This window comes from Epinephelus lanceolatus, chromosome 2 (genome assembly GCF_041903045.1).
Source record: "Epinephelus lanceolatus isolate andai-2023 chromosome 2, ASM4190304v1, whole genome shotgun sequence".
NCBI lineage: Eukaryota > Metazoa > Chordata > Actinopteri > Perciformes > Serranidae > Epinephelus > Epinephelus lanceolatus.
The window spans coordinates 45,192,346-45,211,424 of record NC_135735.1 but is presented as its reverse complement, the minus strand read 5'-3'; the positions used below and the strand labels follow the sequence as shown (position 1 = coordinate 45,211,424).

The 19,079-nt window shown below is 39.6% G+C and overlaps 1 protein-coding gene across 1 annotated transcript; it reads right to left on the bottom strand.

Annotated features, from left to right (window-relative positions):
- Positions 1–5,425: 5,425 nt before the first annotated feature.
- Positions 5,426–18,028, bottom strand: LOC117257841 (tryptophan 5-hydroxylase 1-like). Its single transcript, XM_078161916.1, has 11 exons — positions 17,778–18,028; positions 16,998–17,120; positions 16,664–16,847; positions 16,294–16,394; positions 16,117–16,184; positions 12,857–13,053; positions 12,335–12,470; positions 12,104–12,230; positions 10,065–10,160; positions 8,838–8,971; positions 5,426–7,974 (listed from the first exon to the last, which is right to left on the bottom strand). Exons 1-11 carry the CDS (start codon positions 17,883–17,885, stop codon positions 7,800–7,802), a joined length of 1,449 nt encoding a protein of 482 aa, XP_078018042.1. The 5' UTR covers positions 17,886–18,028; the 3' UTR covers positions 5,426–7,799.
- Between the last annotated feature and the right edge of the window lie 1,051 nt (positions 18,029–19,079).

Genomic DNA, 19,079 nt, shown 5'->3' with positions numbered 1-19,079 from the left:
CTACATTTTTATAAATGAGCAAATGACATCACAACCTTGAAATTGTTTTATTTAAGGCAATGAGACATGGCTTGTGACATGACATCGATATATTCATAAAAGAGCAAGCCATTGAAATAACAGCCTTGAAATGCTTTTATTTTAGGCAATAAGTCACAGGTAATTATGTTAAGAGATTTGCAAAGGGCTTTTACACAAACTACCAGACGTGAAAGTTGTGTGAGGATTGTCAAAGACAGATCACAGGGGATTTGTTGTCAATATTTTCATGAATAAGAAAACATTGAAATTACATATTAAAATTACACATATACTGAAATGGGTCGTATTGCACTTTTACAACAGTCCCTAACTAGACCTATAGTCACAGGAGCATTGGACAGACATTCAGTTTGTTGCGCTCTCATCTGCATCTTTCATTTTTGATGATCTCAAGTTGACTAAAACTGTGAAATATCTGCCTACATTTCCATCATATCCAGAAACTGGGAGAAATTGAGGCTTCAATATAAAGCTGTTGTAGATAATAGCTGTGAAAAATGGTAAATAGCAAACATTAAACTTCAATCCCACTGAACACATTTTTGAACTTTTGCTTCTTTCCAGTCCTGAATATCCTCATCTTTCTCTTTAATAGGTTTTTGCACATCAGTGTTTTGTTTTGTTGTTGTTTTCCTCAGGACTCCAAACTCTCCACAATTTCTTCCCTGGAGGGTCTATCACAGGTGGAGACATACAAACTACATGGAGGTAGATTGGTGTATATTCATGCTCCTATATACAGTGCGTTATATCCCCACATAATCTCTAATCAGCCAAAACACTGAAACCACTGGCCACTGGTTGAAGTGAATAACCTTGCAATGCAATGTTCTGCTGGTACACCTTTGATCCCCTCATTCATGTAGATGCTACTTGATGTGCTCCACCCACCTGAACACCGTTGCAGACCAAGTAAACCCCCTCATGACGATGGCATTGTGGATGGCAGTACCATGGTAAATAGGGAGGGGTACCTGTTCTGCACTGGTGTTCATGTGGGTGGAGCATGTCAGGTGGCAACCACATGAATGTCAGAACCCGAGGTTTTCCAACAGAACATTGCATTGTTACAAGATGATCAATGTTATTCACTTCACCTGTCAGTGGTTTTAATGTTTTGGCTGATCAGTGTATAGTATCACATACACATATATATTCACATTCATGTATATGTGGTGTGCTTTGCAGTATATGTATCTTTATCATGCAAGATACATGAGCAAACTGTGAAAACAAATTAATTCCTGGGACAATAAAGACCATCTATCTATCTCCATTTCCCCACACAAATTTGGCTTACATTACAGTCAGTACTGCCTGGCATGAGGTTAATTACCACCACCCATTGGAGAAACAGTAGAACTACATCATGTGATCTGTGACATTTCTGGCACAGATACAGCCACTGCCAGTGGCATGCACAGACATTTTGGGGGGCAGGTGCTCAGTGAAAAATAAGGGCACCTTGTGCGGCATGTGGAGCCGCCGGCTGCCTTATTATAGCAGTGTGAGAAAAACGTGTTCTGCAGACAAATTTTAATAGGCTATTTGTCATTGTCAAAGTTTTAATAATAGCCTATTAAGGTAAATACAAGATTACTGCAAGTGTTGTAATATAGAAATAACTTATGGTTGGTACAAAATAATATAATTAGCTAATATAGCTTTAAGATATTTAAATAAATAAAGATATTTAAATAATAAAGATATTTCAATAAAATTAGAGGAACAGTTCAACTTTAAAATCTGAGCTTTAAAAGGCCCTAAACAGTCTCTGGTCTTGACTCTGACCTTTCTTCTTCATCAGTGGGTTGAGGAGGTACATCTGCCTCCTCATCCTCCTTGCTGCTAGTAGATGGCTTTATCCAGGAGAGCAGAGAGCTGCTTCTCTGGGCTGCCTGCTGTAGCTCCCTTTCTTTTTCTTTTCTCAGCCTTTCCTTTCTAGGCATTATGCTGCAATTGGTAAATGAAAAGAGATCAACAGTATGAATAAGACTGCTTGGTGACATTACAACAAGGCAGACGGCTGGCTACTTTTTCTGCAGGCAATTGGGAATTGCCTGTTTGTCATTTAGCAAATAAATTACTGCAAGTGTTAATTATGTAGCCTAATGTAAACCTACACGATACTAAATATTCAGCTAAAGTATACTGATAGCTTCACACACTGTACCAATGACAAATTCTACCGACACTGGTTGTGTGGTGGTCATCACGTTATATCCATTATTGATTTTGGCAAGGGTCTAGTTTGTTAAGCAGGTGGACAGACAGCTAATTTAGGCTCAGCTGTTTGGCGCTGTATATGAGACAGGCTACTTCACAACAAAGACAAATAAATGCAAGTTATAGCTTGGCAACTGAGGCTTAGGGGACAATTATTATTACACGCTTTTAATCGAGAATTGATGTGTCAACATGGGCCACATACAGTACACTGTAAAAAGAAAAAACTAACTTTCAAAAGGGCACTTGCTTGGTCCAGAGGGCAAATGGCAGGTGCTATAGCACCACCTAGTGTCTTTCTGTGCACACCACTGGCCACTGCAAACAGGCTGAACTGGGTCATGGCCATTCTGATACAAATGCTGGTCAGAAAATAACTGGAGGCCTATATGTGTTATTTTTAAACTTGAGTAGGGTTGTGTCCAAGTAGCAATATCCTACCCACAGCTCTCCTCTCCTGATCCACAGCCATCACAGTCAACTTATGCTGCCTCAGTGGCCATCTCGATGGCCCTTCTCCTAGTGGCCCCTGTAATGCCCAGATGTGTTCAGAGATTGTATTTCAGCCAGTGTGTGATTGGTCAATACTAGTCTGACTACAAACAAACTACAGACAGAAACTAGAACACTTCTGATACTAAAATCTTGTCCTGTCATCCATAGATTCTGCATATATATGTAGAATCTGTTTATGGGCAAACACCATACTTGCCATCCATTGCTTTAGAATTCTTCCACTAGCTCAGCGTACTTTGCCCTCTTCCTCTTGTTGGCCTTCTCAGTACCTTCCTCCTAGGGAACAGTGGGTTCCAAGAAAATGATCTTCTTAGGGGCTTATGAGATCAGAATCATCCCTGCCCTTTGTATTGTTTTGGCAATAGTTTCTGGGAACTACAGTTGTTTCCCCAGGTCCGCTCTCAGCTCCCAGTCTTGTGCTGGTGCTATCAGGCCAAAGGAGGAGGTCCTGGCAGCTGATTTTAGCATGTGCCCAGCAGTGACAAATATAATGGTCCTCTTTACAGGGCAGAGGTGCTTGCCTGATTCCATTACAAATAGTGTCAGCCATGGCCTTGAGGACCTGTTCATGGCACCAGCAGTAATGTCCCTCACCCAGGGCTTTAAAACAGCAGCTGAGGATGTGCTCCAGGGTTTCCATCTGCTGGCACAGAGGGCACGGTGGTGACTCGACCTCCCCCCCAGCAAAATAATTTGGATGGGCTTGGTAAAACATTGCTGACGGACTGAGTTAAGATTTGTTTTTTTAGATGGGGCTCAGCTCATGAAACTTTGTGCTTTATTGTTTGCTCTCATCTTGTCGAGGCTTCCAGCTCCAACCATCATTATCCCCTCATCTCTAATCAGTAACATTTACTGTAAAATAAAAAACCCACTATCAGTATGTGATTCTTTAAAGGTGCAGTTTGTAATTCTGGAGAAAGATAGTTGAGTCTCATTACTGGGTTAGTCAAATACCAATGCCCTTGATTGTTGTTTTGGGCTGACTACCAACCCCAAGATTGGTATCTAACGACCTGGACCTTGAATTGCATACTGAACCTTAACTCTCATGTGGAGATAGTTTTGAATTTGCTGAACAACAGCACAATAGAATACCTGAAATTCAGTTGTGGCTTTTGGTTTTGTTGTGCCACCCCAAGATTTTCAGCAGCTCCATCTGGCTGAACAATAACACAAACGATCACACAGCATTTCTGCTACAGAGCTCAATGGTAAAAGAAAAATAATCATATCTTATGGAAAAAGTTTGTTTCTGTCTCACTCCCTCTTGACTTAAGCTGTGTGTGTACTTTTCGTCACTACTGTCTCTCCACTCGTGCACTGAGCTGAAGTGTTTTCATCAACTCTGCCATCACCAACGCCGATTCATCATGCAGAATTGGCTGAAAAAAAGCAAACAAGGGCCAGTGAGGGGTAACACACCACAAAGACTAGGACAACAGATGCTCACCAACAGCCAAACATTGACCAACTTGGTGTGTTAGGGCCTTGACATCAGCTACCAAGATTTATGTTTACCTGACGTTAGCATGTAGCTTCATGGTACAAGTTGATGTAAACACTTGCAGCAGCGTGCCTGGAGCAAACCATATAAAGAAATATGTCACAACTGGGGCGTTGGTGGCTTGGTGGTGGAGCGGGCGCCCCGTGTGCAGGGCTGTTGCCGCGGCGGCCCGGGTTCGACTCCGGCCTGTGGCCCTTTGCTGCGTGTCACTCCCTCTCTCTCTCCCCCTTTCGCGCTTGGCTGTCCTGTCCATTGAAGGCTAAAAATTCCCAAAAAATATCTTAAAAAAAGAAATATGTCACAACTGAATGGCCTGAAGCCGGAGGTTTGGGCTCACAGGAATTACTTTTTTGTTTTCCTGATTATTCGAAACTTTGGCCACATTTAATATGAACATCCAACATTGTAACATTATATATGTGAAAGAAAATATGGATAAGCATAATACATCTCCCTAAAGGTGCCAAAGGAGCAGACTGTAATGTCTAGCCAGATCTTTCTCGGTGCTCCAAAGAATATAAATGTCCCAGCTTACAGTATGTTTCTCTCTCATCTGCCAGCCCCTTCAACCCCGTTTCACTTTTGATTTCACAACAATGGCTTACACTTTATTATACATACACAAAGCCTACACATGAACACTACTGCTGTCACTGACTAAAATACCTCATATCAAAATTTACCTCTCAGTTGATCTTTATATTGAATAATTTTTGCTGGCATTTTGCGTTTGTTACTTATTTTGTAGTGTCCCACAGGAGGCCACATTGTGACACCTCTCATGTGATTTTCTGGTAATATCCCGATAATTCATCCATTCCTCAGTTTCTCTAGGTGAAATAATCTAAGTAATAATAATCTAAGTAGTAATTGTTGTGGCTGAAGTGACGGAACATAAACTACTCAACAGTCTGGGACACAAAATGCCTTGTAGTGTGAGATAACTGCACAGTGAGTCAGAGATTTTTAAAGGCTTGTAATCTGCTCTTGCTCTTAGACCCTGCGACTGCAAGGTCATCAGTTTTAACCCAGTTCAACAACTTTGGTCTGTTTCTCTCCACTTGAGCTTTAAAAGTTGTTTCATGCATGTATATCAAAACAATATGATTGGACACCACGTGTAGCTGTATTTTTATTGGATTGGTATTCACCATTTAAAGCCTGTTCCATATCCATTTAACAAAGGTATTGTAATCCATTGGTGTCAATATAACCTCATAGTGCTCTATCAACAGAGGAAGGGAACAAACAAATAAGAAGCAGTCACCAGAAAATACCAGGATCCATCTTTACAGTGTGAGCTGGTAGCATTTACGCCGTGAAAACAAGGTTAGGATTTTGATGTGATTTTTTTATTTAACCTTGTCAGATCCCGCATCCATTTATAAGATTTTTATAGCATGTCTAGATCTATAAATACTGTCCTCTGACTCCAACTAAATGCACAAACTTATTTGATGGGATTTCTACAACAGTGCTCCACATCATCTAAAGTGGACTGCAGAAGAGCCACACCCTCTTTTTTATCAATCGTTGCCAACCATGAGGCAAGGTAGAAGCACAAGTTTCAGTCTAAAAATCATATTATTAAAGTACAGAATTTGCATTTAACTGTGTTTAAAGTAAACATGAAATGTTATATTACTGAAACATGTCAAAATATCATATGAAAGATTAACAGGATTTCTCAGGATTTCTTTCAAAGATATTCATCCACTGGAATGGAGGAGGGATCTGAATATTACCAGAAAATGAACAGAAGAAATACTGTTTATATAGAGAAATACTGTTCTGATTTGATTTTCTAATGATATAATCAGCTTATAATGCATTTTATTGATTATGTCCACAGAATATTAATCTCAGGGGGTTTTCAACATGCTGTTTTCTGGAGGTACTTCAGAAATTAAGGATATTTTGAGTTGATATGACAAATACAATGCAATATATATATATATGCAGTGTGTTTTAAAGTATCATTTTATTCAGTGAGTTAACCATTCATGAAAAATAAAAAAATATTTTGTTTTTTTTGAAAAAAGGTATGTTTAGACCATTTAATGTCCTGTTATTGTCTGTTTCCTGTTGGGTGATTTCTGTGTTGATTCTTTCTCCATTAGAATAGATGCGAAAAAACCCACATAATTAAGTATTGTAATCAAACATTTTTTTGCATTCACAGAAGCAGAAATCCACCATCATTTCATTTTTTGTGTGTGTGTTTGAAACATAATTGGGTTCTGAATGGGTTTTAAAAAAGTTTTTTTTTTTACTCTATTATACATTAATTTAAAATCTACCACATAAACTAACATAGATTACGTTATTTTCCCATTATTACAAGACATTATTACTCCACATTTCTTACATTGTAATGGTCATATATATGACAAGAGAAACGAATCACATGATTATGCACTCTCACATTTCTAAGCTTTTACTGCAGCCCAACATAAACTAGTCTCTGGCCATGTGTCAGACAAAAAAAAGTCAGTAAGATCCTGAAGCATGACACAGATATAGCGGTCACTGCCACGACATATAGACTACAACAATGCTGCCAAGTTCATATTGTTGTGATGAACACCTTTAATGCCAGCAGCAGCAGCTGGGATCATCGCAGCTCTAAATCTGCTTTTGGTTAGACAAGGCAAGTTTACTTATACAGCACATTTCATACCCAGAGGCAATTCAGAGTGCTTTACATAAAAGTGGATAAAAGAACAGTATAGAGTGTAGAAAATAAAAAACACATTAAACAGTATAAAATGCATGAGTGCAATTATTATCAGCGACTAAAAGCAAAACAAAAAAGTCTATGGCCTGTTTTTAAAAGTATCCAGAGCTGGGGCACAGCTAAGATCATCCGCAAGTTTATTTCAGCTATGTGCAGCATTATAAGTGAATGAATCTTTGTTTTGTTTTAATTCAAGAAACACTTAGCAGACTGGTTCCTGATGACCTTAGGTGTCTAGAGAGTTCATAGTGTAGAAACAAATAGGCCCTACACCATGAAGTGATTTATAGACAAGTAACAATATTTTGAAGTCAATTCTTTGAGACAAAAACTCTGATACAGTAAAAGAAAATTGTTGACCACAATAACATCAGGAGGGCGCACTGAGAAACCTGTTAGTTTACAAGCACAACACGTCATCAGGTAAAGACACACCTTCAAGTGGATAGCCCTGTTGTATAGAGATGCGAATCCCTGCCCTGGTTGGCCAAAGCGCTATGTCAAACCACGTCAAGCCAGGCCAGCAAGTGGGAAAGGCATATACAGTAAGTACTGTATGATTAAGTGTATCTATTCACTAAAGCTTAGCCTTACCACCATCTTAGATTCAAGTCAGTATCCTAGTTTGCTTGAAACCTATTCTCACCAATCCAACCCAATCCCCATCCAACCTCACACATTCACAGCCATTTATACTCAGGCCATCCAACCCACTGATCCCCTGCCAAACCTTATCAACTCAAGCTAACCTCCTCTCATAACAACCACCTCTCAGACTCTCAGGTGTTTGTTGAGTCGATTCAGGGCATCTTCTACAATGTCCAGCTCATGCCGGATGTCTTTCACCATGCTGTTGATGCTGCTGGTGTCCTTCAGGACATCCACACTCTGGGTGTAGGGGTCGTAGTGGACTGTGAATGGACGCCAAATGGTCTTAGCAAACTCCCTGCAGACACAGCAAAGTCATTTGTACCAATAGCCCAGTTCAACCTTTCACATCACTCTAACATTGTAGCTATCGAATTATTCAACCAAAGTTTAAATATTAGAAATTAAAAAAAAAACTCAAATGAAAAAAGGGAAATACAATTCCAGGATCCATAACTAAGTGTAAATTCCCAAAAAAGGAAGCCCTTTGAAATTCTTAAAAGTTTAATTTAATCTAATATATTAACCCAAGCAACCACACTGTGAAAAATTGGAAAAACCATGATGACAGCCAAGCTAAGGTCCAGATGTGTGGCTATGCTAACTGCTAAAACGTATTTTGACAACTTTTGCTGTGATACAGTAGATGCTGTTAGTGAAGAAATAATCTGGCCTAGAGTTTATTTGCCTTTCTTTTGAAAGAGTGACATGAGAAGATTGATACCACTCTCATGCCTATGTGCTAAGTATGAAGCTAAAGGCAGGAGGTTATTAGCCTGGCCTGCCCTGCCCAAACTTCAGATTGTAATTGCATAATTGTACAAACACTTCTAAAGCTTAGTTATTTATCAGTTAAAAGCATTCATGAAAAAAAGTGTTGCAACAGTTTTTTGGCAACCAACAGCCAGTCCTGAAGTTTTGGAGGGAGCAGACAAACTGTTTCTACTTGCTTCTAGGCTTTATGCTTAGATAAGATGATCACCACCCACTTCTAGCAAAATATTTTATGGATCGACACATCTTATTCAATTCTACAAAGGAAAGTAAATGGTGAAACTCTGGTGACATGATACAGTGCTGGGCTATGTCAGCTGATTAGAGAATGGATTATAGCTAAATTATTAAGGAAGACCTGCATTTACAGAGCAGAATTCTACTGACCTCATTTTGTTCTTGGCTTCCTCAAAACTGTCGGAGACAAAGTAAACATCTTGGAATGTAGTTATTAAGCACTCCTGATTACAGGTCACCACGGGGTCAAATGGAAGGATGTGGGCCTTGCCAGACAAAGCATGCTAACAGAAGAAGGAGACATGTTGTTAAGAGAATGCTCTTTTTAACCTGGTCGGTCCAGCTCATCACGTTCTCACTCCCAACTCATCAAATATGAGGCTGCTTGGTCAGTAGTCCTACCCTTTAAATGACTCCATCGGTACCCCTCTAGCATCAGTTTTGGGTGTATCAGTTCTTGGGTTAATTCTGCTTGTTACAAGCACAGTGTCTTTTAAAATAAATTTTCCTATTTACAGGAAATGTAGGTTTCTGCACCAAAGCTTCTTAAGGTAACAAGCTATTTGGTTAGAATTTTTTAAAAAAGACCATGGTTTTGTTTTTAAAAAAGTATGTTTGTTACCTAACTTATGTGGGTAAGTTTATGTCATGTGACATATGTGATATGATCACTTTTGTCATGTGACGTTGATTGAGATATATTGGTAATAAAACTCAAAGTTGACTTTTGGTTTCACACAGGACACAGTTTGTGTCAGTGGTCAGTGGTCTCTTGGGTAAAAGTCCTGTGATTGTTTGACCCATCCAGCACCCTTCCACCCCACAGTGTGCAGACTTTCTTGCTCTTTATACTATGTCAGTTGCTCTGAGCGTCAAATGTTGCTGAAGATGGGTTTACACTGGAGTAAGTTCAAAGCTTAGTTTGTCTCAGACATTAAAGGGTGTCTTGTGCGTCGGTATTGGACTCTTGGGGCCACTGACCAAGCTGTCATATTTGATGCCCTGGGGATGAGAAAGAGTTGGAATGCTCTAATTGTTACACTTACACAGAATAGAAGAAAATGTAGAGTTGTCTATCCAGTAAAAAATCTGTTAAACGATAAAGAGTTTTAAAAGCTAGCTATGGATTTCCTCTTAAAACCTATTGCTGTTGATGAGCTGAGGTTATGACCCAAAATCTCAGGTCCTTCATAAATGGCCACATTTTCACCATCTTTGTTGTAATCTTTATTGTTTTTAAGCATATAAAAAGTGTGGTGTAAGAAAACCCGAAAAGGATCCATAAGCAGTTACTCATATAGTACAAACAGTGGGGTTTACACTGGAGTGAAAGTTGAAAGTGTTCTGTATAAAGCTAGACAGCAGGTCACGTGTTACCTTGAGTTCACTGATGGAGGAGAGGAGTCCAGCTCCATAGGCCCTCAGCCTGCCATCCTGCTTACACAGACCAAACTCCACTGTGAAGAAATAACACTAGAACAAAACAAGTTGTAACTTTGTAACTTTGATGTAATTTTAAATAAACTTTAAATTCTATTCACTATTCTTTTGTTCTATAGTTTTAAGGCAGGCTTATGGATTCCACCTGCTACGCTGTCACAAATAATCATAAATGCAAAGCACTTTCCATTGCTAATGCTGTCAAGACCTTAAGGTCTGGTCACATCAACATTTAAAATTCAATGGATTGAAGTTATCAGTAGATTTAGTTGTGGTGTCAAAGTAAACAATCCAAGTGGCAGAATAAATGTTGGCATTGTATGTTTCTGCAAACCACGGATACATTCAATTTGTACGTTTCATATGTATATGTCAAAAGTTCACATTTCTTTATGTTTCAGTTTTTAATATTATGTTGTGATAATGCGATGGTTAACATATTGTTAGGTTCGGGCACAAAGTCAACTTGATTAGGAAAACATGTTTTGGCTTAAAATACCGAGTTCTGTCACTACACACATGGCTGGAAATGTCACTGGTGTCAAACAGTGGTCTGCTGCTTGACAGCCTGCTCGGCAACCGTCTCGCCCCTTAGGTCTCAAGCCATCCACAGTACCCTCCTCCTCCTACTGAGACGGTCAGCCAATATACATGTTATCTGAACTACATCTCTTTAGAAATGTTGATATGGTTTACAGAAACATACAAAGCCAACATTTTATTCTGGTGACTGAGCTGAAGTGAATCCACACAAATGAACTTCTACTCTGGTGAACTTTGACATGCAATCTGTGTTGTCGATCAAAAGTGAGCTGTTAACCAATATGACACTCAGTGTTGCATCTTATAATAAATGTGCTAAATTTGCCAAATTGTAAACACGACAGCTGGTTTCAATAAAATGGGTGCTCTTTAGCAGCCAAACAATGCTGAGCCCAGTTCAGACCAAAGATTCGAGGCAAGACAAGTTGAAAAAGGCAGCTACTTTCAATATGCTGTTCTGCAATGTTCCAAAAATCTGCCGGTTCACACTAATGCAACTAGATGACACAGTGTATCATCTTTAAGCAACAACTCTCATCTTCAGTTCTGATTTGCAGCTTTTGAGACTCATTTCATGGCTGAATATACAGTAATTTGTAGCTTCTTAAAATATGACTGAGGATAGTGATAGTGAGATACTGGCCACATCTGCATTTGAAATAGTGATGAAACAGTAAAAACATAAAATAAGCGTCAGATGATACTGCTTATTGATGATGATCAGATAAGCACATACAGCGAGCAGCAGCAGCGACCCACCTTTCAATACCAGCACACCGTCAGGACTGAAACAGAGGGCTCGGCGGGGACAGAGCACCTGCTACAGCAAGCGAACACGCCGTCTGCGGTCATTTTGACTTGACCAGCAGACGTATCTACAAGCTGATAGGCTGTTGAAACAGGTGACACCATCAGCTGGCTTGGGTTGAGCTCAGACAGGCCAGTTCACACCGCACAACTTTTCTCTGCATCATTCTAAAATAGTTTCATCTTGTCACCAATCTTTGGTCTGAACTGCACTTTATGCTGTTTTAATCGTGTGTCAATGACAAAAAAAGATATCTGTCTCTTTAGTTTTAAGCTTAGTACACACTTTCATTTGTATTCGAAAAATGTATGTTTTTCTATACATTTTGCCTTTTGTCCACTTGCAAACTGCGTTTGAGGTTACAGAAAACTGACTTTTTGTAAAATTTCATCAAGGGTGAAGATTTCAGAAACTCCATTATCAGTGTTGACATGTAGATGGGGGTAACAGAGTTTTGGGCTTGTGAGTCCACAGTGAGTGTTATTATGGGATAGCATTTTGTGCAATGGTGAACGTGACCAAAATAGTGACAAATATTTTTTCTGGAAACTGGAAGAGATTATAAGTAAGAATGAGCCATAGTGTGTGTGTGTGTGTGTGTGTGTGTGTGTGTGTATTTTCTCACTGTGGCCAGTTTCTGTACAGCATCATCTGACGCTCCCAGTGATGCTAAACCAATTTCTTGAGAGAACTGGGCAAAGCTGGGCTCAGCCAGCAGAGGAACATGACCCAGCAGTTCATGGCATGTGTCTCTGCATCAAACACAAATTGAGAGGGTAAATGCAGATAGTGCTTCACTGAAAAAATCATGATTAAAAAATATCAATGTCTTGTGTGTTTGTACGTATATACTCACGGTTCAGGTGTATACAAAGGCTCGGAGCTGTGGCGGACATACTGAGTGCAGTGGAATACTCTGAAGGCCAGGCCTGCCAGAAAATCTCTGGGGGAGAGGTACCCTGCTACTGGCCGAATGATGAAGCCTGAACGTTCTTTATTCACACACACATACATGGAATAGAGCCCATTTGGGTATTAAAAAAAGAAAACAAACTATGGGTCCACAAAATCAGGCTCCCATGCATTGTCTATGGAGCAGCTCCAGACTTTATACTAGCTGACATCATAAGTTTGAGACTTACTTCTCTTGTTTCAGTCTTTAAGACAGAGTAGTTTATGTTCACAAATATTGACTGAACTTTGCTTGGCCATGGAAATAATATAAAAAAAACACAACATAAAAAATGTCATTGTATCGGATTTCTTAATTTAGGTGGTGTTACTTTTTGCGCACTCATCCATGGCAATTGCTAAATGTATTGTATTGTTTGTTGAGACACTCAGAATTATCAAAAGTTGATTAGGTTTGAACAGTTACCCTTGAGGAAGTGTGAAACATCCTCCAGCTGTGGAATGTTGTCTTCACTGTAGTTACAGTATTTGGTCAGCAGAGGGAGGTTCTTCAGATACTCCTTGCAGGCATGGCTGGGGTACAACTTGTTGAGCTCCCTGAACACCACTCCCCAGGTACGCACCTCCTCTGGTGTGAAATCTATACGAACAATAGGATCACCACTGAGACACAGAAGAAGTTAGTGAGCTTACTGATGTCGATATAAAATATGACTTTGAGAGATCAAATAAAAACATGGGTAAAACATTGTAGCAATGTCGTAAATTAATACTGTGTCTTTGGGCCCTATCTTACACCCAAACTAAAGCAGAGCACAGCACAGTGCATCTGTCATTGCTAGTTTCAGACAGATGCAGTTGTCGTTTTCAGAGCAAGCACCAACATTGTGTAAATAGTGAATGCAGTTGCGCCCATCCATATGCCCATGGGCATGTAGGTTTTCAAGTGAGGTGTGGTGAGGTGCATCATTGGTGTTTAGCTATTTTGAGGCAGCAGAAAGCAATTGCATCACTGACCAGGAAAAACCTGGCTTACCGTCAGGGCGCATTATTCCGACAGTAAAACACTTACATAGGCGGGTTCACAACGACTTACACTCTGCTTGTCACACACATAGGGACGCATGGATGGGTTGCAGGTGGGTGAAATGATACACCATTAGAGAAGAAAATTTCGATGACATTCTGTAAAATGTGAACGTGAAGCTGCTGTCCGACTCCCCATTCAGAGAAACACTGTGTGCATTTACACACAAGGAGCAGCATACTTTCCTTGATTATTACAGAAGCTAAAAGTTTAGTTCTTTTCTCCTGAACAAAACTAATCCTCTGGTCTTTGTCATGCCTTCAGATTGTTGACTTTGGTCTGGTCATTCCAGAACTTCATGGTAATCATGCGTGGGTATTAGGCTTTTCTCTGCTTGACACTAATTCTGTAGCACCATTCCAAATCTGCTGAAATGATTGTCACTCCTAATTCCTCCAAAAATGAAGTTGACCAGGTAGTGCATTAAATTGTCACCCTCTTCTTCTGGTAAATTGAAGATTCATATGTTACTTCTTCCCATTCTATTTTCTTGAGAATCAACAAAGTTTTCAAGATTTTCAACAGATTTCAGTTTACATTCACCTGATACCAGCATTTTCAGTATTTTCTCAATGTTTTGCTGAATATCATACAACTGTTCATTGGTGTCCTTTGTGTCTCCATGTTCTTTGTTCTCTCTGCTGGCTGCGGCGGCCTTTGGAGACATAATTGATTTGATTATTTGCACTTAACCGCCGCATCGGATCTCTCAAATCTTTTACAGTTGTAAAATTGGACTTGACTCAAGTTTATCTTCGCTCTTACATGAAGCTTCATTCTTTGGTTCTTTATTTTATGCTGTCTGGGCGCAGCTTTTCCTGGAGCTACTCATGCCCCATGCGTTCAGTGCCGTACATGCGCCTCAATATATTTCTACCATTTCATCACTCCCAAGTGTGAAAACTGTCATAGATATTATTTCCGATCATAGATTACAGTAATATATAAAAAAGCAATTCCAAAAATTCTGCCCACTCCACTGAGACTGATTCGTCTGGCATCATGACATGAAACAGCCATTTCTCAGTTAAAGAAGCAATCAATCCAGTGAGCAAAGCAGGAGGATGGGCGATTAGCCAGTCAGGACCACTGGCAGGACTAACACCATTGTCAATCTGTTGTCAAGTGTTGTCAAGCCGTGCCGACATCCTTGTATTGTTTCTTGTTTTACTTTGCTCAGCTTCACTCTCAAAACCCAGCAAAACCAGTTTGTTGGCATGGCTACACATCAGTGTGTAGGGAGTTTTGTAGGGGAACCAGAGTGGAGGCAATGTAGGACTGCAAATGGAAAAGGCGTGTAATAAGTTGATAATTCTTCCTGATATCAGGCAAGCAACAGAGATGTTTTTCCAATCTCTCTCTGTCCAGAGTAGTAGCATCTATCTTCTCTTAATCACATATTTAATCTGTCTGATTCTCTGCTATCATCATCCTCTGTCTCTGGATCTTCTTCATTGCAATAAACTGTAACAAATGTGTGTGGCACAACTTTTTCACAAACTTTTTGATCCAAACACAGAAGATACTGATTCAAAATGACAAGAATAAACTATATAACTATATACTTGAAGTTTAACTGGCTGAATGCAAATCTGGAAAATGACATCACATGATGAGCTAGAGCTAAGATGTATCACTCTGTTGGAGTTGTTGGAACTGCAATAACACTTAGTCCACTTCAGCCGCAGCTTCGGGTTCTGGTCCCCGTAGCAGGCTAAGACTACGTACCTTCTCCTTAAGTACTGATTCAATGTTGGATGGGAGCCAATTCCCTACTTCCAGAAATGTCAGACAGTGGTAGACCTGGTTGATGAAATGTGCACTGGCACTCTCATCCAAAAATGGACAATGAATAACATTTCAGAAACACCGTGTTTACTGGAACCAGAGAGGCCACTGAGTCTATGCGACTCAGGAAGAATTATCAACTTGTGCCACACACATTTATTACATAATATATAAATATATTTAAAAAATAAAAATAAAAGTTTTCATGATTTGCTTTTTGTTTTTAAATGCATTTATGTCAAAGTTAAAAAGTTAGTTAAAAAAATTAATATTCCATTTTGCTTATCATACGCAGACACTCTCAAGTCTGTTTCTTTGTTGTGTGTGATTCATAAAGAAATTGGGGGACAAGCCTCTAACTGAAAAGCACCATCAGGCTTTCAAATACATTCAAAAATCACAAAAAAACACTACTCATTATCCTGACTTTAGGACTCATTTGCTTATTTACCCATATCTTTAATCTTTATGCTTTATCATCCTTTTTTTCTCAACCATTCATTGTTTATAGGTTACATTTCTCTGTAGGCCTACTACTGAAATACTTTTAATTGTTCTGCCACTTGCTCATTTATTATACTTATTGTCAGTTTTGTGCAGATGATGCACATAATAGAGATGTAGTAGATATGGTTTGGGGTTCTGGGAGAGCCCTGTTTGCTTTAGTGTATTTTTGATATTTTACCTTTTTTTGCCTTTATTTACTGCTATTGTCCATGATCCCATCCAAGATGAGATGGCGCATCTCAGGGAGTTCATTGTTAAATTTTGTAATATAACTTCAATCAATTTTATACATCAAAGCAAAATGAAACAATTCACATCACAGTCAAAGAAACATTTGAACTTACAGCTTGTAGCTCATAGCCAAATCAGCAAAATACTTTCTTCTTTTACGATACGTGTTGTCTTTAAATCCCTGCAAAAAAGAAATAAAAGAAGCACAATCACAGTTTACTGTTGTACAATTCCCTTATAAAAGTAAATTAAGTATCAGACTCTATGACAACTTTGTCCATCCTACATACCGGATGATCTGCATCTAATTCAGAGCCATACATCAAAACCCTGTTTGCACACAGATCCAAATCAGAGATCTTCTTAGGGAACCAGGGCACACCAGCAATATCTGAAATACAATTTAGGTTCAGTTCAGATAGAAATCTGCCTGTATCTCATGACTGAATTTAGTCACGCAGTTTCTGCCTTTGTGTGTAATCATGATTTAACTGTTACAAAATAGCCCTGTGGATTAGACGTGAACCGTGTACTCTATTGATGTTGGTGTTTGCTTGCAGGTCTTACATTGTTTATTGCTTTATATGTTTTGAAGCATGAATAGATGTATTCTCTTATTATAAATCAGTGTACTGTAGTCAAAAGTAAACTATGACCTACCATCATCAGACAGAGTGGAGTTTTCAAATGGAGTAATGTCAATAATATCAGCATGCTTCCTTAGCAGCTGAGTCAGCTCCTTGAGCTGTTCATGGTCACTGTCACAATCCACAAAGATCTCAAAGTCTGAATTCCTTCGTTTGGACTTGCGGGACTCAATATGAACAAGGTTGACATGTTTTTCCTGCACATAACATAAGATAAACAAAACATGTGGGAAAGCTTCCAAACATGATCAAAGTCCTCCAGAGAAGATCACTTCAACAAAACAGATTCAGCCATTTCAGGTTGAAGATGACAGAGCATGCTTTCAAAAATTTTAAATAACACCCACCTGGAAAAGCCTAAGTGCCTTGACTAGACCACCAACTTCATTTCTCAGTGAGAATATGATAGTTACAGTGCCTTTCTCAGAGCTGGTGGACCTTCCAGAGGAGATGCTCCTGTTGTCCTGGGTCTCAACAAATTAAATAAATGTAACCTTTAAAAAATATGCATACTGTATGCACCAGTGATTTTACTGCAGCCTAAAATAAAAACACATATGCTCTAAGCTAGCACAGAGTATTTAATGCACTGAGACTTCATGGGACAGTTCGCCCCAAAATCAAAAATATATATTTGAACTCTAACCTGTAGTGCTTTATATTGTTTTGGTGTGAATTGCAGAGGGCTGGAGATACTGCTCATAGAGATGTCTGTCTTTTTTCAATGTAATTAAACTATGGCACTCGGCTTGTGGTGCTCAAAGCGCTGTCAAGAGCCTGTTGTCCATGAGTAGATGCATGCTTCCTTCTATGCTGTGATACAGTTGGTGGGTGTAGTCCGCTAGAAAGAAAATAGTCCCTACATGATCTTGCTCACAACAAGATCTGTTGATTATTGTTAGTAATGATGATTTCTGGAAAGAGCCATTGCTGTTGAGGCTCAGGAATAATTTGACAGCAGTGGTGGGCCCCACAGAGCCATATCAGCTCTGATGGTCAAACAACTAGACAATTAAGAGGTTACCTCAAAGTAACACCGACTTAAAACCCCTACTAAAAGCTTATTCTTCTTACTGTTGGAGCTTTTCAAATAAGCACAGAACACAAGCATCATTAGTGCTACTTACTTCTTTGTTGAGCTGCTTCTCTTCATAAGCATGATTTACAGAGTCAAAAGACCTTCCTCTGCGTGGCCCCTGTTCTTCAGACCTCTTGGCATACATGCCTGACTCCATATCAGTGGTAGAAATGTTACTATTTCTCGGTAAAGTTGTTTGTTCTACACAAGCTACAGCTAAGCTCCAAACTAGATGACAGTTAGTTCTCTGACAGGAAGACAGCCTCTTTCAGCAGCAGAAGACTTTGAGATCAGCTCCAGTGTATGTCTTCAGCTGTACTGTCACACAGAGCTGCTGTGGCGTTTATGAGGCTGCAGTGGAGGGGAGGGTGCGTGGAGAGGGGGGGCAGCCATTTCTTTCAGCAGGAGGAAGGTCACTACCTTAGGTCACGATTAACATCAGAACTGACATATCACATGGCCTGACATACACACCACAGAAAAACACAACAATAACTGCTTCATAATTGGCCATGAAGTGTTTATTTCCAACCAGTTGTAAGGGTGTGTGTGTGTGTGTGTGTGTGAGAAAGAGAGAGAGAGAGAGAGATAGAGAGAGATCATGGCAAAATGAGATCCCAGAGACACCTGTTTTGGCAGAAACCACCACAAAAGTAGTTGTTAGTATTTTGCCAGGTGTTTATATGTATGTGGACATATTTTGTTATCACGATAGCATCACAACCGTGTAAGGTGCCTAAAATTTTAAGATGGGTTCTCACCTGCATTTTGTTCAGTTTTAACTGTTCCCATACCCATGAAATTATATAAATGGGGTATCATGGGTACCACACTTGGTGTAGGACTCTGCTTTGACTAGATGCATGCCTCCTGCTGCAATGTGATACAGTTGGCGGGTGTAGTTCAGTAGAAAGAAAGCCGTTCCTGCATGAAACTGCTCTCAACAAGGTCTGAGAATTATCTTAAGTAACTGGGTCATGTCTTTGGAAAGAGACATTGCTTTTGGGTTTTTTAAGCTTTAGAAGCTTGGTGACACAGTGACTACTTGCAGGGCTAGTTGGTGAACTCCTAGCTGGTGAGCTAACACGCTAACTTGCTAGGAACATTTTCTATGAACCAGGCTGGAGGCTGAGTGTCCAAACCTTTTTTGCGTGTTATCAATTATAACTGCACAGTCATTTTTTACTGTCACATATGTGTAGAGTTATGTCAAGTTGCAGGCAACATCAAGGACTGTTATACATGGTGAGTCGATATTCTGTTGTATTGGTAATGCTGGCCAATTCCTTGTACAAACTGTGCATTTTGTTTCTATGCTCAATTATCCATACTGATGGAAAGGCCAACTCTG

Coding starts and splice junctions, on each gene's coding strand:
- LOC117257841 (XM_078161916.1), bottom strand. CDS start 17,885: ATGGAGTCAGGCATGTATGCCAAGAGGTCTGAAGAACAGGGGCCACGC. Junction 13,054..16,116: donor TTGGCTATGAGCTACAAGCT/GTAAGTTCAAAT, acceptor TCTGTGTCTCAG/TGGTGATCCTATTGTTCGTA. Junction 7,975..8,837: donor GAAGCCAAGAACAAAATGAG/GTCAGTAGAATT, acceptor CTGTGTCTGCAG/GGAGTTTGCTAAGACCATTT.